This window comes from Pipistrellus hanaki, assembly GCF_964339955.1.
Source record: "Pipistrellus hanaki genome assembly, chromosome: 15".
Taxonomy (NCBI): domain Eukaryota; kingdom Metazoa; phylum Chordata; class Mammalia; order Chiroptera; family Vespertilionidae; genus Pipistrellus; species Pipistrellus hanaki.
The window spans coordinates 11,785,658-11,810,483 of record NC_140517.1 but is presented as its reverse complement, the minus strand read 5'-3'; the positions used below and the strand labels follow the sequence as shown (position 1 = coordinate 11,810,483).

The 24,826-nt window shown below is 44.2% G+C and overlaps 2 protein-coding genes and 1 long non-coding RNA gene across 4 annotated transcripts in view; 1 reads left to right on the top strand and 2 right to left on the bottom strand.

The window, feature by feature from the left end:
* LOC311610140 (dipeptidase 2-like) overlaps positions 1-24,826 on the top strand; it is a 564,319-nt gene that overhangs the window by 153,212 nt on the left and 386,281 nt on the right. The window lies entirely within an intron of this gene.
* Positions 337-17,298, bottom strand: ZFP90 (ZFP90 zinc finger protein). 2 transcript variants are annotated; one of them, XM_084861049.1, is made up of 5 exons: positions 16,980-17,298; positions 16,746-16,813; positions 9,444-9,570; positions 8,744-8,839; positions 337-6,097 (listed from the first exon to the last, which is right to left on the bottom strand). In XM_084861049.1, exons 2-5 carry the CDS (start codon positions 16,776-16,778, stop codon positions 4,458-4,460), a joined length of 1,896 nt encoding a protein of 631 aa, XP_084717175.1. In that variant the 5' UTR covers positions 16,779-16,813; positions 16,980-17,298; the 3' UTR covers positions 337-4,457. The 2 variants fall into 2 exon arrangements, with proteins under 2 accessions (XP_084717175.1, XP_084717174.1); XM_084861048.1 differs by having other exon boundaries at positions 17,020-17,277.
* Positions 17,463-24,826, bottom strand: part of LOC311610190 — a 62,898-nt gene continuing 55,534 nt past the window's right edge. The window contains exons 3-4 of the long non-coding RNA XR_014792910.1: positions 22,412-22,488; positions 17,463-17,583 (exon numbers count right to left, since the gene is read on the bottom strand). This is a non-coding gene — a long non-coding RNA (uncharacterized lncRNA). The remainder of the gene's footprint in view (positions 17,584-22,411; positions 22,489-24,826) is intronic.

Sequence of the window (24,826 nt, the reverse complement as noted above, 5' to 3'; positions counted from 1 at the left end):
CTTTCACAATATTCTGATTTCAAAATTGAGAATCTTGCCGAAACCAGTTTGGCTCAATGGATATAGAGTAGGCCTGTGGACTGAAAGGTCCCGAGTTCGATTCCGGTCAAGGGCATTTACCTTGGTTGCGGGTACATCCCCGGTGGGGGGTGTGCAAGAGGCAGCTGATCGATGATTTTTTCTCATTGATGTTTCTAACTCTCTATCCCTCTCTCTTCCTCTCTGTAAAAAAAAAAAAAAAAAAAAAAAAAAAAAAAAAAAAAAAAAATCAATAAAATATTTTTTAAAAATAGATTGAAAATCTTTTTATTTACAAACCAGTCTACTTTGTCTACCAACAAATTTCTACTTCATTGCTCACTTAACAAGACTATATTGAATACCTGCTATGTCCCTAGCACTATACTAGTAATTAAGTGGGGAAGCAGAAAGTTAGCAAAATAGATGTGGACTTAGCCATCCTGGAACTTATAATAATCTAGTGCAAGGTGGAGGAAGAACAGCAAATAATCACACACACAAATTGTGGCACCATGATGGACATTAACAGTTATCTCTGAAAATCTGAGACATCAATTTAGTTGAAATAGGGCAGCCAAGTACATTTGCATTTTTAAGATGAGTAAGAATTAAGTAGTTTAGCAGCTATAAAGAACTGAACACGACCACCATCAATATGCATACAAACTGCAGACGTGTTTTTCTTATCTTTCCATATAGGAAGAGGTGTGTTAGGTGCTCTGGGGGAGAGGCCTACCCTGGGACCTTCCCCAGGATTGGGAGGCTGGTTTTCCTTTTGGATCCTGTTTGCAATGTTGAGATGATTACTCTTGGGCTATCTTATCTAGTTTATTCTTATATGAATCTCACACCATCTGGTTATACTAACTGCTACACGCTGACCTAACAACCTCACTTTGGATATTTTATCTCATTCTCATTCTGGATATGTTAAAAAATTAACATAAAAGATTCTGTAAAAAAAAAAAAAAAGTGGGAGTGCTTAAAAAGATAAAAATACTCAATGTCATTATTATAAAATTGTCACAATAGGGGACTTAAGGAAATTGAGACTATGTAGCACCACAGAAAATATGTAAGTTCTTCTTTAAGTATGATAAATTATTTTTATCTACAGTATAGGCTGAATTTAAATGATACATTAAGGTATGAGGGTTATGAGTGAATTTAGGGAATTTGATTTACTGAGTCAGGAAAACATTCCAACGCCTTTCACCATTTTGTCTCCTCTTGATCTCTGACCTCTCACCATATCCTTCTATCCATTCTCCCCCAAATGACACTGCACTATATACAGCTCCTTGAACCCAACATGCCCCTGGAGACAACAGTTAGTGATTAAGAGCTATGAATATACAGCAAGTCCTGAGTGAGAAGCCTAAATCTGCTATAGACAGTACTACCTGGGGGGAGTTATTTTACCTCTGGGCCCCATCCCCTTCCCACAAGGACATAATACATGTATTAGATTTCTTTAATGCAAGAAACTATGTATAGCCCTAGCTGGTTTGGCTCAGTGGATAGAGCATCAGCCTGCAGACTGGTTTGATTGGTCCCTGGTTTGATTCCGGTCAATAGCACATGCCCGGGTTGTGGGCTCAATCCCCAACAGGGGACATGCAGGAGGCAGCTGATCAAAGATTCTATCTCATCATTGTTGTTTCTCTCTCTCTGAAACCAATATGTTAAAAAAAAAGAAAAAAAAAAAAGAAAAAAAAAAAAAAAAGAAACGGAGTCTAACAGATTAGCCTTTAGTCAAAAAGAGAGAATCACTGGACTGATAGTGGGGAGCCCACTGAATCCTACAAAGTGCTTCAGAAATTGAGCCAGGTCCAAAGACTTCAGGGATTAGTAACGAGAACACCATCATGTCAGTGGCACCCTCTCCCACAAGAGACCTCCCCTCTCTGGTAGGAAATCAGGCTCCAGGCAGCTCTAGCTTTCACCTTCCTAGCCTAGAAAGCCAAAATCAAAATTCCCCTGTTAACTGTTTTGAAAAAATCCTGGCAAAGGACTCCGATATTGGCTCAACTAGACACATGCTTTCCCCTAAAACTATCCCATACTCCATGCATGTTCTGATTTGTATTCCTGTGATCAGTACAGCAGGGATTTATTACAAGAGGAAAAAAGCTGGGCAGATAGACAATAGTTACCACAAGACCTAGAATGGGAAGTTGTAAGAATTAACTGAAATGATGGCTATAAAGTACTTGGCACAATGTCTTTCAAGTAGTAAGCATTCAAAAAATGGTAGCTGTTATTAACTCACTGGGCTGTGAAGGGTTTAGCAGTTAATCCCTCCTCCTTGATATGCCACTCTTCTTAGTCAACTTCTGAAAACTGAAATAGACAAACTGACTCCCATTCAACTAAGAAGGCTATTTATTGAAAGGACACAATGATGTTACAAGGATGCATTTCATGTGGCGTAGAAAGCTAGGTGGTCATAAGTGCATGGTGCAAAGATGCTGGGACCATGGAATCCTCTGCTCTGTTAGCCACTCATATATCCTAGGCTCCCTCCCTGTCAATGAAGATGTGCTGAGATTCAGATATTGGCTGGATCTAGGCCAGGCTCCACACACAAACCAGTGGTCTCCTTTGGGTCTACTAGACTTAAAGTCTTTATAAACTTCTTAACAGTAGGGTAGCACTCAATTGGTTATTCATGCCATTCTTCCACATAGTCCACTATGGGGATCCCCAAACAATCAGCAGCAAAATGAGTTCCTGTTAGGCACCTTGGCCAATCAATGGGGAAAGGTTTGAGTATAATTACATATTGTCAAACTATGTGTCAGACAATACAAGCTTGACTTTGGCATTGTGTGTGCACTCAGCATGGAATACCATAAACAAGCCATGTTTTGAATGATTAATGTCTTAGAAGGGCAGATCGGCTAGGGAATATCCCATCTTGCTCTGTATGTGATAGACAATGGGCTAGACATGCCATATTTCAACCCCCAGGCACATTTTCCTGCAAAGAACTATGAAGAATGTTTGGGAGCTGCCTTGTATTATTCAGGATGAGATAAGGAGATGGATCCTATTACTTGGCACGCAAGAAAGCCAGAAGGAAAGATTTCACCATCAACACTACTCATATCACTCCTCCCAGTGACTCATCAAGGCGGGAAAATTGGCTTATCTTAGAGAAGAGATGCTCTTGTATGAAAGGGGTCAATGTCCACAATTGATCCTAAATTTATCTGCATTGTTAGTGCCAATGAACCAACAAAGCTTCTTGAAATTCCTTTAGGATAGCCTATGAATTCCCCTAAGGGACACTAAGGGTTTGAGTGGGATACTGAAACATAGCTCTCAGGCTTTACTGATGGAAAAGCGCCACAAGCTTAAAAAAGTTATTTTTATGGTGAAATATTTCCTTGGCACATGTGTTAATTTAAAGGCAAATTTTATGGCAAGAGGTACCTGAATTTATACTTGTCCACAAATTAATTTAGGGGAAAATTCTTGTCTTAGTTTTGTGTTGTTTTCTCATTGATCCAATATAGGAAGCTTGGGGCAGTGCAGAGTAGAGGACTTAACAGTTTTATAAAACTGAAATGTTAGTTGAAAGTATAATTATGATACTTGGGAAATGGAAAAGTCGCCAGTAGTTCAACCATTTACAGTTTCTGTTAACATTTTGGTTTTAAGCTTCTACCAAGTTGCTTTAAATAAGTTTGTGACAAATTTAAACATATCTTGCTGCCTCTTATGCTTCTATAAATTCTTAAGTGCTCATTAAATGTTTGTGCATCTGACTTAAAATTTATTTCAAAGCCCTCTGAATTCCAAATTAGCTTTTCAGTGTCAAGGGCCAAAGGGCCAGGAGACCTGCATCCTACACCAGTTTTACCATCATAAGCTGCAGCATTCTGTGCAAACTATTTCACATCTTTGGTTTTCAGTTTCTTCATCTGTACAATGAAGTAGCTGGACAGCTAATTCTTTGAATGACGAATTTCTGGAGGTGGAATTGGTTTCCATGGTGCATTCAATATAAGAACTGCAATTGAATGTAGTTGTCAAGCAATTTTTAAATTGAGTTTTGGTCATTAATGCAGGAATTTTATCTATAAAAAAGGCTGTAAACAGTAACAGTTGCAAGTCAAATTGTTGAAAGTTTGTAATCTCCTGCACACATATGTTAAAAAGTTTTATAAAGTTCAATATATAAACATAGCATCTTCAACAGGTTATGTATTATGTTTGTAGTTATTTTTATAAAAGTTCATAACCAGATCTAAGAATGTGTCTTTCATTTATTGAAAAATTTGTCTACTAGCAAAGTTTTCTCTGAACACAACATAACATACACGATTTGTGACATTCTCAAATTTTTTATCCATCAAGAATCCTTTGACACTGAGTATGAGTAATATTTTAGCTAAAGCTTTCTGCACATTTAAAAAATTCCAAGGTTCTCAGAGTTTATTTCGCATATGAATTCTCTGGTGTTTAGTGAGAGCTGAGCTTCGACTGAAGTTTTTCCCACACTCCTTACAAGTATAGGGTTTTTCTCCAGTATGGATTCTCTGATGATCATGCAGATTGGTTTTCTTTCGGAAGGCTCGCCCACATTCATTACATTCATAGGGTTTTTCTCCAGTATGAGTTCTCTCGTGCTGAATGAGGGATGAACTCTGACTGAAGGCTTTCCCACAGTCAATACATTCATAGGGTTTCTCTCCTGTGTGGGTTCTCTCATGTTGAGTAAGCGATGAGCGCCGACTGAAGGCTTCTCCACATTCATTACATTCATAGGGTTTTTCTCCAGTATGAATTCTGTGATGTTCTATGAAACTTGTACTCCTTTTGAAAGCTTTCCCACATACATTACACTGATAGGGTTTCTCTCCAGGATGAGAAATAGACTGTTGACTGAAGGTCTGCTCACAATCATAGGGGCTCTCTCCAGCATGGATCTTCTGATGGTCAGAAAAGTCTGTAAAGTGACTAAAGTCTTCCCCACAGTCATTACAATGGTAAGATTTCACTTCAGTCAGCGTGCTTTCATCTTGAGTAAGAGATGAGCTGTGCTTGAAGTCTATGCCGTAGTTATTGCTTTGGTAAGGTTTCCCTCTCTTATGAATCCTCATATGTTTATAAAGGGATGGGCTCTGACCAAAAGCCCTCCCACATATGCTACATTCAAAAGGTTTCTCTCCAGTATGAGTCCTCTCATGCTGGACAAGGGAAGAACATCGACTAAAGGCTTTCCCACATTCCTTACATTGAAAGGGTTTCTCTCCACTGTGTGTGACCTCATGCTGAGTGAGGGATGTGCCATGCCTAAAAGACCTTCCACATAAGTTACACCGATATGGTTTCTCTCCAGTGTGAATTCTCTGGTGTTGCACCAAGGAGGAGCTGCGCTGAAAGGCTTTCCCACAGAGACTACACTGATAGGGCTTCTCTCCGGTATGTGCATTCTCATGCTGACCAAGGGATGAACTATGCCTGAAGGCCTTCCCACACACATTACATTCAAAGGGTTTCTCCCCTGTGTGAATTCTTTGATGCTCAGTAAGCTGTGTCTTCCAGAGGAAGGTTTTTCCACAGTCAGTACATTCATGGTGTTTCTTTCCACCATAAATTCCCTGATCTGTACCATTGGGAAAAGCTCCCTCTCCTTTATGAGTTTTCTCATGTTTAGTAAGTGATGATCTATGAATAAAAGCTTTTCTACATTTATTACATTTATAAGGTTTCTTTTTTACAAGGATATTATTCTGATTAAGTAAGTCTGAATTATGTCCCAAATTGATTCCAAGCGTATCACATTCACTAGACCTTGAAGGAATGTTCAGTTGTGTGACCAGATCTGTGTTCAATCTAGAGTTTTCACCAAATTTATTATGCTCAAAGGTTTTCTCTGGTGTGATTATTTTCTTCTGGGTGGATACATCTGGCCCCAGATACCTCTTCCAGTTTTCCTGATGCCTCTCTAACTGATTACTCACATCTTCTAACGTGGCACGTGAGAGATCATCTGTGTGAAGGGATACTTCAGATACGTTCTGCTGCAGATTTGATGATTTGGCCACAGGCCTGGTCTTCCAATCTGAAAGAAATCCAAAGTGCAAAAGTTCCCTATTCCCTCCTGTTGAGACAAACTGCTACCGTAGGTATGAGAAAATGAGATTCAAATTATACATGACTCTGTTTTAAAATCAGCCACGTGGCTTAGGGAGAATACCCAAAATCTAGGAAAGGAAGAGTGAAAAGATATAATACAGACTGCAGATCCAGAGTGAATGATAAGTTCAAAACTAGGAAGCCCAGCTAGGAGGCTGATTAGGGAGTAAAGAGATAAGTGATTAGAGAGTGTTAGGCATAGATACAAAGGAAAAAGGATCACAGTCCATCTTGCAGGATCGTATCTGCTCTCTATGCCTGCTGTCCATTTTATAAACAGTGGTTTCTGTGAGCTCTCAGAAATAGAGTTGTGAAGGGAGGAAGAGTCAAGGCTGTGGATATTTCCTACAAGTCTGGGCAGCTGAGAGTGAGAGCAGTAAGACGAAACCAGAAGGAGACATGGAAGTTCAATTATGTCTGAGTGAGTAAAAAAAGGGATCACTAAATAATGATGGGAGATTGAGAATACCGGAGGAGAAAATAATCCAGAAAGTAGGGTTATAGGACAGGAGAAATGGCATACTCAGTGTAGAACAAAGTGGTATCTTTTCCTCTAAGACCGACCAGCAGCAGGAGCACCCTACTGGAGAAGGGAGATATACAGAGGTGTCATGAGGGCTCAGGTCTTCTGCCCTTCTGTGAGCTTTCAGAAATAGATATATTTCCTTAATATATCTATTTTATAATTTCTTTAAATGTCATCTCTGAGACTCCAGATAGTCAAACCCTGAAGTGAAAAATCTGCAGCCAGTGATCTAACAGAAATGATTCTTAGATACACTTGTAGATTAAAGGCTAGATGTCACACACTGAGAAAAATATTTCAGCCGAAGCTGGTTTGGCTCAGTGGACAGAGTGTTGGCCTGCGGACTGGAGGTCCCAGGTTTGATTCCGGTCAAGGGCATGTGCCTTGGTTGTGGGCACGTCCCCAATGGGTGGTGTGCAAGACACAGCTGATCGATGATTCTCTCTCATCAATGTTTCTAACTCTCTATCCCTCTCTGTAAAAAATCAATAAAATATATTTAAAAAAAATATTTCAAGAGGCAAATCATTCTTGTCCTTACAACTGGAGTGTGGATTTTGTCTATTTGAGCTCTGATTCTACATTAGTCACCTTGCTTAACCAAAAAAGGTTTATTTTAATCTGCCTAATAAATTGATCTCTAAAAGCCATTAACAATTATTGAGCTCTAGTTAATGATATGCATATGAAAAAATGTAGGAATGAAATATACTCACCTGCAACTTACTTGGAAATACATAAAAGATAAATTGACAGCCCTAATCGGTTTGGCTCAATGGATAGAGCATTGGCATGGGGACAAAGGGTCGCCAGTTCGATTCTGGTCAAGGGCACATGCCCGGGTTATGGGCTCGATCCCCAGTGAGAGGTGTGTGCATGAGACAACATATCAATGATTCTCTCTCATCATTGATGTTTCCATCTATCTCTCCCTCTCCTTCTCTGAAATCAATAAAAAAACACAAACAATTATGGATTATAAAAAAGATGGAGGGAGTAATTTTAACTGGAAATTATAGTAATCTAAGCCTGGGGTTTGGTTGAAGATGACACCAGCGGAAGTTAAAGGCAGGAAAATCTAAGATAACTTCTCAAAGAAGGAAAATACCTGGGTTAAAAGAAAAAGACTAAACTGATGATGGTGTCTGGTCTGAGAGATTAGAAATACTAAAAGGTTTCTAACAGGTCAGGGTAGAAAGGAGTGATGGGCAAGATGACTCATTCAGATTTTATACTTTAATAAGAACTGAGTGGGACTTCCGAGTGAAAGTGTTCTGTGAAAAGGAATAAATGACCAGGCTATAAGCAAGGATGATTTTTGAGTCTATAGCATAAATAAAGAGCTGCAACCACCAGAAGGCAGGCACCCTTTTTGTAACAAAGAAGGGGGAGGAACCTGGAAGACAGAGTCCTTAAGGCATATTTGCTTAGAAGGAAAAGCAAGAAAAGCCAAAGACCTAAAACCAAGAAGCACATATCCAGGTGGGAGACCAGGAGAGAATGATATTCTAGGAACAGTGGAGAGAGGCAATGAATCAAATCAACATGACCATAGAATGGATGGAAGACCATGTTCCTCCCTAGACAGGTGTAGTGAGGGAAAGAAGTCTAAAACAAGTTGTGAAGGGAGGAAGAGTCAAGGCTGTGGATATTTCCTACAAGTCTGGGCAGCTGAAAGTGAGAGCAGTAAGACGAAACAAGAAGGAGACATGGAAGTTCAATTATGACTGAGTGAGTAAGAAAAGGGATCGCTAAATAATGATGGGAGACTGAGGACACCGGAGGAGAAAATAATCCAGAAAGTAGGGTTATAGGACAGGAGAAATGGCATACTCAGTGTAGAACAAAGTGGTATCTTTTCCTCTAAGACCAACCAGCAGCAGGAACACCCTACTGGAGAAGGGAGATCTACAGAGGTGTCATGAGGGCTCAGCCTCCTCTGCCCTTCTGTGAGCTCCCAGGGCAGCAATCTGAAAGTGCTTCCCACTCCCTCAGCTAGGCCACTGTCTGCACTGATTCCCACATGCCTGATCCTCACTCATTTACCTGGACAGGCAGATCTTTGGATTTCGCCCTCTGATAGCCATGGCTCTTCTCCTTGCTCCAATTTGAAGATCACCTCTGGCTTGGAAACTTGATAACCTGCTCACGGGTAAAAACAGAGGATTTGTTTGTTTGTGCAAGTAGACAAAGAAGCCTCCTACAAGTCAGTAGTAGTCCTTGACCCTCATGAACTCTGAAGGAAAAGAAAACGGGCAACTTGAGGGAATTATGCAACCAAATGGCCTACTCCCAGTTCTTCAAAAGAAAGACCTTTTACCTAAAGAGCAGGCTCAGCCGAAACCGGTTTGGCTCAATGGATAGAGCTTCGGCTTGGGGACTGAAGGGACCCGGGTTCGATTCCGGTCAAGGGCATGTACCTTGGTTGCGGGCATATCCCCGGAGGGGGGTGTGCAAGAGGCAGCTGATCGATGACTCTCTCTCATCGATGTTTCTAACTCTCTATCTCTCTCCCTTCCTCTCTGTACAAAATCAATAAAATATATTTAAAAAAATAAAAAAATAAAAAATAAAGAGCAGGCTCAGAAACCCATAAGGCTGGTCCCAAAAAGATGAACAAGCTCTGACCCTGAACACCCACACCCTGCTCACAGCCACCCAAGCTACAGTCACAGAGCTCCACAACCATAGTAACTGAGAAAGGAGAGACCCACCAATAGGCAAGACATTGGGATGTGGTCCTTACCAAGAGAAACCAGGTTGCGGTAGTTCTCCAGCATCACATCCCTGTACAAGCGCCTCTGAGCAGGGGCCACGTGGTGCCATTCTTCCTGGGTGAAGTCCACAGCCACATCCTTGAATGTCATTGATTCCTGTAGGATCACATTCCTGCTCAAGGAATATTCATCCACACAAACATTCTCATGGCAATACAGGGAACATAATGTAGAATTTATTAGAAACGATGATCATACATTTAATATTCTGAGGGGACAATGTTCAGTTACATGTAGTTGTTTACATACTTACATAAAGAAATCTAACATTCAGGCCAGAAAGTCATGAGGAGCAGTGTGTCCTGCAATCCTTAGCTTTTGATGTATTTCCCTTCAAAGCCAAGCCTTTTTATACAATCAGGAAGCTCCCGGCTCGTGTACCTCCCTTTTGTTACAAAATCCAAATATGGTGGGAAGTAAAAAGTGGCAGTGGCAGCCCTCCTTCATCCCCATCACCAATCCTAATTTAAACCCTTGAAATAACCACTGTTAACAGTTTGGTGCGTACACTTAGAGAATCCCTATTCCATGTTTCTTTGTATACAGTGTCTTGTTTTGTGAAATACCATAAAGAGTGTTCCACAACTTATTTTTACAATTAACTATGTAATAGTTAAGAGATCTTAGAGATCTTCCCAAAGCAATACATATAACTTCACCTTAATCCTCTGACTTACTTCATAGACTCCATAGTATCATAATATTCCCATTACCTAAAGCCAACAGCACCTATTGCATTAAGAATAAAATTCAAAACTCCCCACCACTCCCTGGGCTCTAGCCATGCTGAACTTGTTGATCATTGGATACTTCAAGTTTGCTCCCACCTGGGCCTTTATGCTTGCTACTTTCTCTCCCTCTAGAATCTCTACATGGTTGACAACTAGTTATTATACTACTAGTCATTTCAGCCTTATCTCCAGCATCACTTCCTCAGAAAAGCTGTCTCAGCACCTTCCTTTAATTTACTCTCCATCATATTACCATATTTCAGTTTCTTCCTAACACAGTTATCTCTCACTGTCCAAATTCCTGCCACCTTAACTCAGGAACCAAATAGATTAAAGAGGATACCTTACTTCTAACCACTATCTGAGACTGCTTACTTGTTAGCATGTCTGTCTCCCTCACTATGAGCTTCATGAGAACTTTATCTGTCTTCACCAGTTATATACCTTGACCGATAGTGAATGCTGACAAATACCCTGAGAATGAATAAATGAACGAGGTCCTGTTAATAGACATTTGGATTATTTACAATATTTTGCTAGTGCAAACATTACTGCATTAAATACTGTTTGTGCAATTATGCTAGAACTTCTCTAGGATAGCTAGCTAGAATTGGAATTGCTAGGTCAGAGGTCTTATTCCATTCTGATCACTTTCTCCTCACCTCCCCAATGAAACAAGGGTAGCTGAGGGTCCTCCATGACTCTCAATGGTCAGTTCTGATGCTTGTGGGTTGGTTTTTGCTTGCCTTGTTAGGCCTTGTTAAGCCACGAGACATCTGTCACCATGTCCTATTTGAAATTTCTCCATTGGTTCTGGTTAGATTTCTATCTCAAGAAGGATACAATAAGCTATGGTAGCCGAAACCGGTTTGGCTCAGTGAATAGAGTGTCGGTCTGTGGACTGAAGGGTCCCGGGTTTGATTCCGGTCAAGGGCATGTACCTTAGTTGCAGGCACATCCCTGATAGGGGGTGTGCAGGAGGCAGCTGATCGATGATTCTCTGTCATCGATGTTTCTAACTCTCTATCCCTCTCTCTTCTCTCTGTAAAAAAATCAAAAAATATATTAAAAAAATTTTTTTTTAAATGTAATGGTTATGAATGTTATATATATATATATATATATATATATATATATATATATATATATATATATAAAAAGCTATGGTAAAGACAATTTCTGCCTTAGTCCACGAACTTCTCCCTATGTGCTTGGCCACAGCTGAACTGGTGTTTTTTTGTTCTTGGGAAATATCATTCTCTCCCCACCCTCCCAGCAGTTTTTCCCTTGCTAATTCCACTTTACACTTCAGGTCTTGGTTAGCAGATTTTCACTGAAACCTTCTGATCCCCCACTGGAGGGCTGATCACTGTATTGTGTCCTTTACGCCCCCTGGCGCACACACACAATTATCCGAATGCTTGTTTTTCTAGTTAGATGGTGAGCATTATGAGGGCAGCTACTATAAATTTGTTTCTAAACTCTGAAACACTAGTGTTCAGCAAGTGCCTGACCCATACCACACATCTGTTTCCTGAGTTCAGCCTTAAGGAGATGGCAGAGATCTGAATTTTAGAGAAATAGGAATGACTGCATTCATATGAACACTGGCTCCTCCACATCATGTCCCTGTGGCTGTGTCCCCGCAGGAATAGGGAAGGGTTGAAACGTGGCAAATTCTCCTGACCAGGTCAGGGATCTGACTGTGCCATGTAAAATACTGCGTCACTTGTATTTACTAGGTGTCTGACTTGACCACATGCACTGAATAAAAATGCCAATGAGCCCAGCTGGTGTGGCTCAGTGGTTGAGTGCTGACCTACGAACTGGGAAGGTCATGGTTTGGTTCTGGTCAGGACACATAGCCTGAGTTGTGGGCACAATCCCCAGTGGAAAGCGGTGGAAGGTCCTCCTCTAAAACACAAATTTGATCATGTTTACAAACCTTTAATTCCTCCCTACTTTCCCCTATTCTTACCATCCTCACCCTAGTCCATGCCACAATCATCTCTTACAGCAGCGGTTCTCAACGACCCATAAGTTGAGAACCGCTAGCAGGGTGGACTAAGACCATTGGAAATACAGATATTTACACTACGATTCATTAACAGTAGCAAAATTACAATTATGAAGTAGCAACAAAAATAATTTTATGGTTGGGGGTCACAACATGAGGAACTGTATTAAAGGGTCACAGCATTAGAAAGGTTGAGAACCACTGTCCTAGAGGGTCAAGACCTTGTCTCAGGCCACACTGACGACAGCAAGAAGTAAGAGTTTTAAGAGCAGAAGGGTAGATAGGGCCCTTCCAGAAAGGATAGCATGTGCTAATATAAAATTATCCAGCCCACTCAGAGTAGCTCAGTTGGTTAAGTGTTGTCCTGTGCACCAAAGGACATGTGTCCCCCCACCCCATCCTCCTGCCCCCCAGCTTTTGCTCTCTAACCATGTTCTAGGCCAGTGTTTCCCAAACTTTTGACATGTGTGTACCCCTTCTATAATTTTCATAACACTGAGTACCCCTCGTACTCATGAGAACGTAAAATTAGGCGCAGCTAAACACAGTGCAGTGCATATCCCCACCAAACTCCGGTGCAACGCGTACCCCCACCAGACTCTTCCCGTACCCCTGGGGGTACGCGCACCACACTTTGGGAAACACTGTCCTAGGTGATTAAAAATAAAAAATAATCCAACTCTAACATATACCAATTCTGGAGGAAAAATCAGCTCAAACTATAACTCAGAAAATGGAAACTTTACTAAACTGAAAACTAGAGAATGGCAGATAATGTGTAAAAATAATCTCATTTATAAAAACCACCACCCAAAGACTGGGTTAGTTTGCCCAATTAGAACACATTAATTTTACTGGCATAGAATATAGTGTTTCTACTCAAGTACTCATAGACCATTGTCAGTTTGGTAAGGTGCAGATCAATAGCATACCTATCAACTGGGTGTGGAGAGAAGAAAATCACTGTTAGCCTTTACACACATACACAGATGCCCTATTTAGGCTAACAGCATCACCATCTACATGTCCCAACGGGAAATCTGGACCTCATCCTTGATTCTTCCTTTTTCCTTTATGCTCTGGAATCACCAAGAGCCTAAAAAGTGTCTCCTATATACAATCCTTCCTCTTCATTGTTCAAATCTAGCTCAAATTCTCCCATGCCAAAAATGCCAGTAAGTCAGACAATAACATTCTAGATCTAAGCTAATCAGTAAACCACTAGCCACATGTGGCTACTGAGCACTTGCAATGTGGCTAGTCCAAATCAGATGTGTGGCAAGTGCAAAATACACACTGGATTTCAAAGAAAACAAAACAAAAAAACCCACCTCATAAATAATTTTAAAATATTGATTTACATAGAAATGAGTATTATTTATAATGGTAAAAATTTTAGAAACAACCAAAATGTCTTATGAGGAATGGTTAAACAAATTTGGTATGTCCATGCAAAGTAATATAATACAGCCATTAAAAGTGATTAAAAAAAAAAAAACTCATAAAAAAACATATGAATTTAAAAATATTATAATTGGAAATGTTTAAGGGAAAAATATGCTCAAGTAGAAAAAAAGGGAAATTCATCACAACAAATAGAGATGTTAAAGAGATAACATAAATGACTTTTTTTGTTGTTAAAAAAAGATCTATATGATATATTTAAGGTATATTTAATAAGGTATATTTTATTAAAATAAAAGTAATACAGCCCTGGCCGGGTGGTTTGGTAATTGGAGCACTGTCCCATACACTGGAGGGTGGTGTTTTGATTCCCAGCCAGGGCACATGCTTAGACTGTGGATTCGATCCCAGGTGCAGGCGTGTGTGGGAGGCAACTGATCAATGTTTCTCTCTCTCTCACTCTCGCTCTCTGTTAAAAGTCAATGGAAACATATTCTCAGGTGAGGATTAAAAAAAAAAAAAAAAGGTAGTATAAGACATAGAAAAGTCAGGAAAAGAATCATACTTTTGAAATAGGTCTTAGAGGAAGAGGTTTTGAGTTACTGTTCTGGTGGCTACAACTTTAAGAATGGTAAACACCTTTCTTATTCCTAACTATAATGTAGTACACATATAAGGAAGAAAATACGCAGTGTTCACATATATATAGGATTTTCAGGGTATCCCCCTCACTCATCTCTGCTCCCATTCCCCTCCCACTGTGGACCACTTCAGGTATTTGCTAGCCACACCCCTAAAAGAGTTCTGACTTTCAAACTCTTGCTCCTATACTTCATTATTCACAACAATCTTTAAAAGTAATAAGAAACGATACTAGTTCCCTGCTCAAAAACATTGGCTCAAGATATACTAGGCTCCTTGCTGCTCTCTGAACACACCAGATACACATCCGGGTGTTTCCTGGGAACTCCTTCCCAGACCTCCTTAAGTCTGCTCAGATGTCACCAACAAGAATAAGCTTACATCCTATTTAAAATTGCAATCCTATGTACCACAAGCTCTGACATCTCCCACTCGATCCTCCTTACCTTTTCCTACTTTTAATTATTTTTCTGAGGTACCATCACCTTCTAGGATATCATATAATTTTTCTGTCTACTCCTTCTAGGATGTAAGCTCCACAAAAGCAGAGACCTTTATCAATTTTGTTCACTGATGTATCCTAGCCACGTAGAAAGTGTCTTAATACATCATAGGGTTCAATGATTATCTGCTGAATGAGTACATACAGGAATAAATGGGTTACAAAGGCCAAAATAAAAAAGTCCAAACTCCTTTCTATTCTCATCTAACCATTGCCTACAAGCTACATCCACAGTCTCACAGGACAACGGTTTCATGAAAATGTCCCTTGTCTTTTTGCCTCCCAACTCCCCTAACCCACAGTCAACCAGCTCTACCTCACCCCCTTCAATTACACCCGCTTTATGCTCTATGCTAGGGGTGTCGAACTCAATCAGAGAAGGGGCCAAAATCTAAAATCCAGCCTAAATCGCGGGCTGAATGGTTTACTGAACAGTCATAAACTGACAATGTCATAAACTGACAGCGGAGTGCAGTGATGACAGCGCGGTGCGGGCCACATTGCAAGGCCTGGCGGGCTGGATTTGGCCCGCGGGCCTTGTGTTTGACACATGTGCTCTATGCAAAGGCATCCCTGCTGACTTCCCCAGAGGCAGAGTTTCCGCTTCCCGCTCTGCACTCACAGCAGCCTCTGGACCTCTCCAACAACGCTTGGCACCATCTCTTCCGAGCTCTACTTCTGCAGGAGCTGTCTCCCCCGCTAGTTAATTTCCGGGATAAGGTGTCACATGACTCAATTAGTCACCTTTTGCATTCTGAAGGGCTATGTTCAGGGAAAGGGAACCACCGATGAAGGGAAATCTCTGCCTAAAAAGTTCCTGTTGCAGGTTCACTGCTCTACTCTGTCCTTCAGCCCGAGTTTGGTGGACTATCGGGCCATTCTATGAGAATAGTACAACTGAACCAGAGTGCTTGGGAAACATAACCTTAAACATGAAGCTTAAAGCAGTCCCTAAAACTCACTGCTCAGAACACAAACCCACTTTCACCATTAAAAAGCCTCCCCCTCCTCTGCTCCCCGCAAAAAAAAAAAAAAAAAAAAAAAAGAAAAAAAAAAAAAAGGCAACCCAGCACAGCAGTATGGCTCAGTGGTTGAGCATCCACTTATGAACCAGGAAGTCATGGATGGATTCCTGGACAGGGCACATGCCTGGGTTGCAGGCTCAATTCCCAGTACAGGGCGTGCAGGAGGCAGCTGATCAATGATTCTCTGTCATCATTGATGTTTTTCTCTCTCTCCCCCTCTCCCTTCCTCTCCGATCTTGCCTCACACACATAACAATTAGAATATGATTTTTCCTTAATTCTAAAGAGTGTGTGGATTAAAATACCATCTGGACCTTGTTATATTTCACCGATACACTCTATGTAAATCCAGTGGACAACCTCAGAGTTGTGATGCTTCTATAAAATGCCTTCTCCCTCACAAGTCAGCTTCATACTAACTACACCGAAGGCTGGACATGTAGGGATGTGCCCTATTCTATCTGTTAGAGCAGAAAAAGACACGGAGAGCTCTGGGATACATCCTCCTTGTATTCCCATCCCCCCTCCACTCCTTCCCCAAGAAAGCCCATCTCCAGCCTCTTCCTCGGCAAATCCAGACCAGCCTTCCTCGGTCAGAAGCTTGGCTCCTCTCTCCTACACTCCCTGACAGTCACTTCCTCCGGGGCACTGTCCTATCCTCCTATCCTGTCACCCCTCCCTCCCCGCCCCCTTCCATTCCTTATTGACAAGAGTTCAAGGAATTGGCTTGGCACTCAGGAATCTCAACACTGACACCTTCCAACACATCCACTCAACTCCTCCCAGAAGACGGCCCTAGTCCCCTCCGACCCCCAATACAGTTCTCCTCCACCCCACAGCTCTGGACACCTCGGGTCTCACAGGGACGATCGAGCCAGGACACGCAGTCTCCCAAGGAGAACAATGACTGCTCCAAACACTCCCGGGGTGGGAAAGTCCGTGCGGCTCACCTGGGGCGCCTCCGCCGGAGGCCTCGGGGCCATCCTGGCCTCGCCGGCCCGGTTCCCAGACGGAGAGCCTGGGGAGAGAAGAAAGGGCCCACTCACCCCGCGGCACCCACGGCCCCCGCCCCGTCCCGCGGGGCCCGCCTCCGCCCCGCAGACACTTCTCCCGGGAGAGGAGTGGGGAGGCGCCGGGGCCCCGCGGGGGCCTGCAGCACCCTCTCCCCCAAAGGAAACGCTTACGGAATCGAGGACACCCTCCTCCGGCCACGCCCAGTCCCACCCGCAGGACGGTGGGCGCGGCCCCGCGGACAAGCGCCAAACTCGTGGGAGGTGCCGCTCCGACCCGCACACTCGCAATCACTGCCTCCTGGAGTTTCCGGGGTTTGTGACCCCAGGCCCATCCAAGGTTTGGGCCGGCTCCGCTCGCCCCCCCGCCCCCTCAGGTCCAGTCCTCTCCAATTCTGTGCGGAGGTGAGGCCCCCAACCTCCTTAGCCCTAGCCCCGGGGCTGGACAATGGCCGCAGCGCCGGGGCCGAGCCGGAAGTGCGCCTGCGCACGCGGAGTCTCGCTCCCGCAACCCAGGGGTCCGGCGAGCGCGCGGACTACACTTCCCAGAGGCCCCCGCGCGCTGCCCCTCCGAGGCCGCTGGGGAGCAAGTCGCACACCTTTCTGGGCGCAGCGGCGGGGCGTGCGCTGTGAGGGCCTGGGATTGAATACTGTAATGTCCATTTCTTTTAAAAAGTCACAGCGCTCCTCTTGGGCCTGGGCATGCATGTTGGTAGGGGCGGGATACAACAATATATCGGACAGAAAAGACCCGGCTTGGGGGGAGCGGCTTGCACTCCTGTGGAAGAGGGCAATACGTAAACAGATCAACAAAATAATTTCAGAGAGAGAAATGTCAATTGGTTGTTTCACTTATTTACATATTCATAGGTCGATTCTTGTATGTGCCCTGACGGGGGATTGGACCTACAACCTTGGCATCTCAGGACTACACTAACCAACTGAACTACTCAAGTGTGGACTTTGAGTGTGATGAGAGCCACTAGATTAGCAGCAGCAGTTGAATCACTAACTTAACGAGGGGAGAAACCAAATGAATCAGTTACTGCTACGAGGGGAGAAACTTTCCCTGTCGTCCCAGAATTGGTAACCAGGACTCCGGGCTGAGATTAAATTATTCTGCATTCTAAAGAGAGAGAAAACATTTGGGGGTAGATACTCTCAGTTCTTACAAACAGGGGTTAGGTGCTGAATTTGCCCTGCTACTGTTATGAACCATGGCCCAACACCATCCCTTCACCCCTGTAAAGAGATTAGGATGGGAGAAAGAAAAGGAAGAATTCCTCAGAATAGCAAGGCCTCCACCTAGTGGGGAGTGTGATGTCCTACTGCCCACCTTCAAGATGAATGTAAGAAAGCAAGCCACTCAACCACTGACAGCACCCAGAGAAGGGATGGGCTTATATACTACCCAATGCTTCCCCAAGCAAGAGTAAGGGGGATTAGAGGACAGGCTGAGTGTAAGGACAGCAGCGTGGGTTTTCATTGTTTGTGTAGTAAGTGGAGAAACTGAAAAGTAATTGAGCTTTAACCAGCTGGCCCTGGGTGGGGATGGGGGCAGCTCCGAACTGTAAGAAGTTTTGAAATTAACTGGGGGAGGTGGAAGTGGAGCTATATCTCCAGTCAGGTATCCGTGGGCTTCCTCTAAGGAACTCACAAATGCACTTCTGTTTCCACCAGCGGGGCTAAGCAACTTTAATGGTGGATGAAATTGTTTCTTTAAATCTCTTAAAATGCATCGGTGAGCTGGAAAATTCATAAGGCATGCACCGAGGCCAAAAATTAAGCAAAAATAACTTAGAGAGGTAGATGAAACTCTGAGAGCTAGTTTTCACCTGGGAATCATTTGCCAAAGAGCTTTGTTTTTCATGGTCCTTTAGGTATAGCCACCAGGTAAAACTCAAGTGCCATATGCACATATATCAATACAAATTGGGATTTTAAGATCCTGTCTGATGTGGCTCAGTTGGTTGGACCATTGTCCCATGTACAAAAAGGTGGCAGGTTTAATACCTGGTCAGGACATATACCCAGATGGTGGGTTCGATTCCTGATCATGGCACATGCAGGAGGCAAGCAATCAATATTTCTATCTCACAATGATGTTTTGTTTTTTTCTCTCTCTTCTCTCTCCTATTTCTAAAATCAGTAAGAAAAAATTTTTTAATTGGTACTCCAAGGGTGAATACAGGTAAATTGCCTGTTTCAAACCTTGGAACCGGAGAATTTAAGTATAAGCTGGTCCCTATGTGGGTTTGCAGCCTGAATTCACAGTCCCTAGGTCCTCTAAAAAGCTGCAAACTGAGGATTTATATATTGGTCCCAGCTAACAGTGCTTCCAGGAATCTGGCAGAAGAAAACACACACCCTGCCTAGGGAAACTGGCCTTCAGCCCAGGCTTCCCCAAACACGATACCAAGAAATATGAGCTCAGAGTCTTGAATTGCAAAACACATATAGGAAACAAGGACCCATGAATGACAGGCAGTAGAAAAATAGCAAAAGCAGATTCATAAAAGCCTCTAACATAGAGAGATTGGCAGGGGCCTCCAGGTGCCCGAGTGGTGCCCCAAAACCTCTTCACACGCTGGGTCCTTTGTCCTTGCCTAGGCCTTTGCTTGAAACTGATGGCTGCTGACTTGGTGGCATCCGGGTCGCCATGCTTGGGGCGGTCTCCGAACCTACCTGCCTTTTCTAGGGATAACAGAGCGTCATGGTCCTCGGTTACCATGGCGACCCGCCAGCTAGCTTAACCTCTGTTGCCCCCTAGTGGACACCCAGGACACCTGCAAATCCATCAGTTCCCTTGAGGGGCGTGTGTTCCTCTTGGCGGCTCTGTCCAGAAAGAGGTGATAGATTGTGAACTGGTCCGCTGTACAGCTTCAGCAAGTCCGCTCCCCACCTTGCCTCTTTAACCATCTGGCTTCTCTGCCCTGAGGCCAGGCTTCTCTGTCTCTGTCACCTTGACACAATAGCCTTAGCCACCCACCCCTTCATATTAGGCTCCTGGGGACATAAGAAAGGCTTTTACCCAGGTACTTCCACAGTCCCTTAAAGACTGCAAAATCTGCTGCGATGTAAACAAAAATACCCTTCCCTTAGCCAGACACTCTCCCCACCCCCGCCTCCTAAGCAGCCCTAGATTCAGACCTCAGCTTTTGGAGCTACTTCTCCATTTGGACCTTGTCCAGCCTTAGGATGAGATCCCATAAGCAGGACAGCCTGGCCAGAATCCAGTAGGCATGAGCATGGTGGTGGTGGTGGAGGTGGTGGGCATCACCAGAGCTGGACATGGCAGCCTAGGTGGGAGCTGGGCACACATACAGACAAGCTGACCCTTGGGGGTGGAGATGAGCAGTGACAAGGTTGGCGGCACAGGATGTTTTAGGAGCATGCGTGGGAAAGACCCACTACAGCCTGGGCCAGAAAGGATGGCTCAGTGGGGAAAGTGATGCTGAACTGAGCTCTAAGGATGAATGGGCATCGTTAGCTGGAATAGAGATTTCAGTGGTGGTGAGCTTTAGGTGGGCTAACAGGTCTTCTCTTCAGAGTTTACCTTCCTGAGGGATTATTTCTCATCAGTGGTCCACTGATGCTGCATCTCTGTCCCACCCTTTTCCTCTTCTAACCCTGTCCCCCCTCTCCTGGGCAATCTCCTCCAGCCTCATGATTGTCACCAGCACCCCTTTGCTACATGTGACCCATTGAACCATGTCACATGTAGTCTCTTCTGCCTGGACTGCTTTTGACTTGCTTGCCTACCTAGTGAACTCTTATTCATCCTTCAAAACCCAGCTTAATGTTACTACTTTCTGGTGCCTTCTCAGAACCGCCCTTCCAACCATGCATGTTCATTCCACTTCTTCTTCTTTTTTTTTTAAATTATATATTATTGATTCTTTACAGAGAGGAAGAGAGAGGGATAGAGAGCTAGAAACATCGATGAGAGAGGAACATCGACCAGCTGCCTCTTGCACACCCCCTACTGGGGATGTGCCCGCAACCAATGTACATGCCCTTGACCGGAATCGAACCTGGGACCTTTCAGTCCGAAAGCCGACGCTCTATCCACTGAGACAAACCGGTACCGGCTCATTCCACAAACTTCTATTGAGCACCAAGTGTGAGGTCCAGAATGCGGCCCTACATTGTAACTTTCTACTCACTTGACTGTCTCCCCAGAGGACCAGGATCTCCTGGGGGCAGGGGCAGGTAGGGCTGAGCCATTTGTTTTCTTAATCCTCAGGCTTTACCATTCACTCCCTGGATGAATGAATGGCTGGCTGAATGAATATACGAACAACAAACAAGAAACATCCAAGTCAACAGGGCTGGCCCTCCCTGGTTCCCATTTTGGTCCCCAAACACTGTCCCAAAAGAACTTGGCCATATGTTATTCAATTAAAGCGAATTAAAATTTGCTTGAAATAACCACACACTCCCCCGCTTCCCTGAGCCTGTAATGACCAGATTACATCTCCTCCAGGCTCAGAAGTTTGACATTTCCTTGCACAGTCATTTTCTTCCCATTTCCTTATGTTGCTAAAATATTCTATTTCTCTTCACCTTCCCTTTGTGTCCCCATTACTCACGTTTAGTTAAATTTGTCTGCTGTCCTTTAATCATCTGAGATAGGCCTTGCCAGTGTGGACGTTCCTAGGGTGCTGCCTGGCCTTCCAGACCACCTGTCTCCTCCTGGGCCACCTGAGAACAGGACCCAGATCCCTCCCCCAGGGCTTCTGGCCTGGCCCTCGGACCCTAGGTTTCTCCCCAGTTCAGCTGTGACTCAGGTCCTCCCTCCCCTTACACCCACTGCCTTCCTCTCTTCAGCCTTATCCTCTCCTGGTTCCTGGGGCGAGGTTTTCATTCTGCCTTCAGGCCTGGCACTACCTGAAACGCTTTTGGTCACAGTGAGCAAGGGGCCTCATAATTCTTCTCTCAATGGGTTCCCCGAGTAAGCCCTTAACAGGAAAAATACATTACAGGGCAGCCAATGTGGGGGCTGTTTGGTGCCTGCGTGGGACACTGCCACATCCATCATGTTTCTTGGCTGGCTGGGACACCTTTCTCCCTCTCACCCACCCACCTAGCCTCATATCGTAGGGGTGGAAACAATTCTTCTTCCTGAAGCGAGTTGGCAAAGACCAGAAAGGACATTTGGCCCTCACATTTAGTTCTACCCCAGTGTGGCTCTCAATGACGGGGTCACCGAGGGATTGCCTTGGGGACTTAGGGCTTGGAACTTGTCAGGACAGGGGCAGTGGGAGGCAGGTACGAAAGCCCAGGACGGCTTCCGTGTATTGGGCTTTTGCACGTGCTGGACGTGTGGGCATATTTGGAGGCCTGGGGTTGTGACTCTCCTGTCCCCAGGGTGAGAGTGCAGGGTGCTTCTCCTCGCCTCAAGCTTGGGGAAAGAGGCTTCTGTACCACACTCCAAAAGCTCAGTACACGTCCTCTGGAGCTTCATACAGTGAACAGGGCCCACTCATGCCAGAGAAATCTCAGTGGCAGGAGACGGGCGAATAGATGGCTTCGCCAGGCAGCTAGGAAAGTAGCCGTGTTGGGACCATGTGCACAGATCATGAGGGCAAAGGGGGAGCAAATACCTCCAGTGGATGAGAGGTGGCCACTGACATGAGAGAGCCAGAGTGGGGTCGTCTTCCAGCCTGATCAAGGAAGTCTCCTGGAGGGAGAAAGCCAAAAGTCAACACCAGACCAAAGGATAAATAAAGAAGGGGTCCTCTGGGGATGTAGCTTCAAGTTCATTCAGGGGCAAGGGAAAAAATGAGCTCTATCGTATATATTTAAAAGACAAATTGCTTCATGGTTCTATTCTATGAGTCATGTTTGTAGGGCTATACATAAATTACCTTCATTTTTCTCTTTAATGAAATTTACTTCATCCTTATGTCAATTCAAAATATCTTCATATTTCTAGGACATGATCATATCTCCAGCCTCCACTCATCTACATTTTCTATAATCTCTAGTTGCATCTAGGTCAAAAAGATCTATTAATCTTTATTATTTCCCAAACAGTTTACAGTCTTCAACTCTTATGTCACTTAATTTTCACAACAGCCCTAGAAGGGAAGGGATCAGAAATTGAGAAAGGCCCTGCCGGTTTTGCTCAATGGTTAGAGTGTCGGCCCACACACTGAAGGGTTGAGGGTCCGATTCCCAGTGAAGGGCATGTATCTCGGTTGCAGGTTCAATCCCCCACCCTGGTCGAGGCACAAGTGGGAAACAGCCAATCGATGTGTGTCACATGGATGTTCCTTCTCTCTCTCTCTCTCTCTCTCTCTCTCTCTCTCTCTCTCTCTCTCTCTCTCTCTTCTTCCCTCCCCTCTCTCTAAAAAAATCAATGGAAAAAAATATCCTCACTCCTCGGGTGAGGTTTAACAATAAAAATAAATAAAATAAAAATAAATTGAGAAAGGGGCTCAGGAATAAATGGCAGAGTGAGGTTTAATGGAAAAAGTCAGGCCTGGGGCTGGGGTGAGGGCACGGGCAATGATGGTGCCATGAGGGGGAAATGAGGGGCTTCAGCAGCCTTTCTCCACCCCCACCCCCGTTCTTAAGTATTGGCAGCTGTTGTTTAGACAAGTTCCCAAAGGGGCCTTCTGACAAACGCCTACGGGACAGTAGTCCTGCAGCCGCTCAGGTCTTCGACAAAGTGCATGAGACACTCTGTTCCCTGGGTACCTTTAAGAAGGGGCCAGCCGGGCGCCTCCTTGGGTTATACTGGCTCTTAAACTACTAGGTCCAATGTCATGACCAGATGAACACAGAACTATGCTGTGTGCGTTCGAGTTTTGCAGGGAGCAGGAACCAAAGGCCCATTTGCAGAGAGGGGGATTGCCCAGAGCCAGGAGACTGACTGGCCTGGGGAGGAGACCCAGGCCCAGTACTAAGAAGATGCTGCCTGAGACTAGACAGTAACCAGGAGGCTTGGCAGGCTCTCACATTCAGTTCTACTGCAGGATCTTCTGGGTCCCTGCAGGGAAATGTGCGCTCTTGTAACCTTGGCTGTTGCTGGTTTTATTCTCACATCAACATGTCTCTCTTTATAAAAAAATAAAAAAGTATTTTGTATTGATTTCAGAGAAGAAGGGAGAGGGAGAGAGAGATTGAAACATTAATGATGAAAGAAAATCATTGACAAGCTGCCTCCTGCAGGCCCCACACCGGGGATCAAACCCACAACCCAGTCATGTGCCCTGAACGGGAATCAAACCATGACCTCCTGGTTCGATACTCAACCACTGAGCCACGCTGGCTGGACAACATGTTTCTAAGAAAGAAACTAAATAACTGGATTTCAAAAAATTTTACAATTCTATGATTTCTATGGCCCACACTAGATTCTTCCTTTTTTAATGCTACTTACTTATATGTATCACTAGAGGCCTGGTGCATGAAATTTGTGCATTGGGGTAGGGGTTGTCCCTCAGCCCAGCCTGCACCCTCTCCAATCTGGGACTGCTTGAGGGATGTCTGACCGCCCATTTAGGCCTGATCCCAGGGCGGCCGGACATCCCTCTCACAATCTGGACTGCTGGCTCCCAACTCCTCACCTGCCTCTGCCTGATTGCCTCTAACCGCTTCTGCCTGCCAGCCTGATCACCCCTAACCACTCTACTGCCAACCTGATCACTTGCAACAAGGATGGAATAAAGGCCTATGGGTTTTTCTTAGCAGCATCTGCCCAGTGGTCACAGGATATCTGCCAGGGCCTCAGACACAGCTGACGTGGAACTGGGTCTGAAGGGGCAAGTCTTGCATTACCTTTACTGGGACATCACAGATGATTTAACATGAGTCTGGAAGAGGCCACATCAGGGATGTCTACTGGGTGTTATTTTATTTATTTATTTATTTATTTATTTATTTATTTAATATTTTATTGCTTTATTTTTACAGAGAGGAAGGGAGATGAATAGAGAGCCAGAAACATCTATGAGAGAGAAACATTGAACAGCTGCCTCCTGCACACTTCCTACCGGGGATGTACCCGCAAC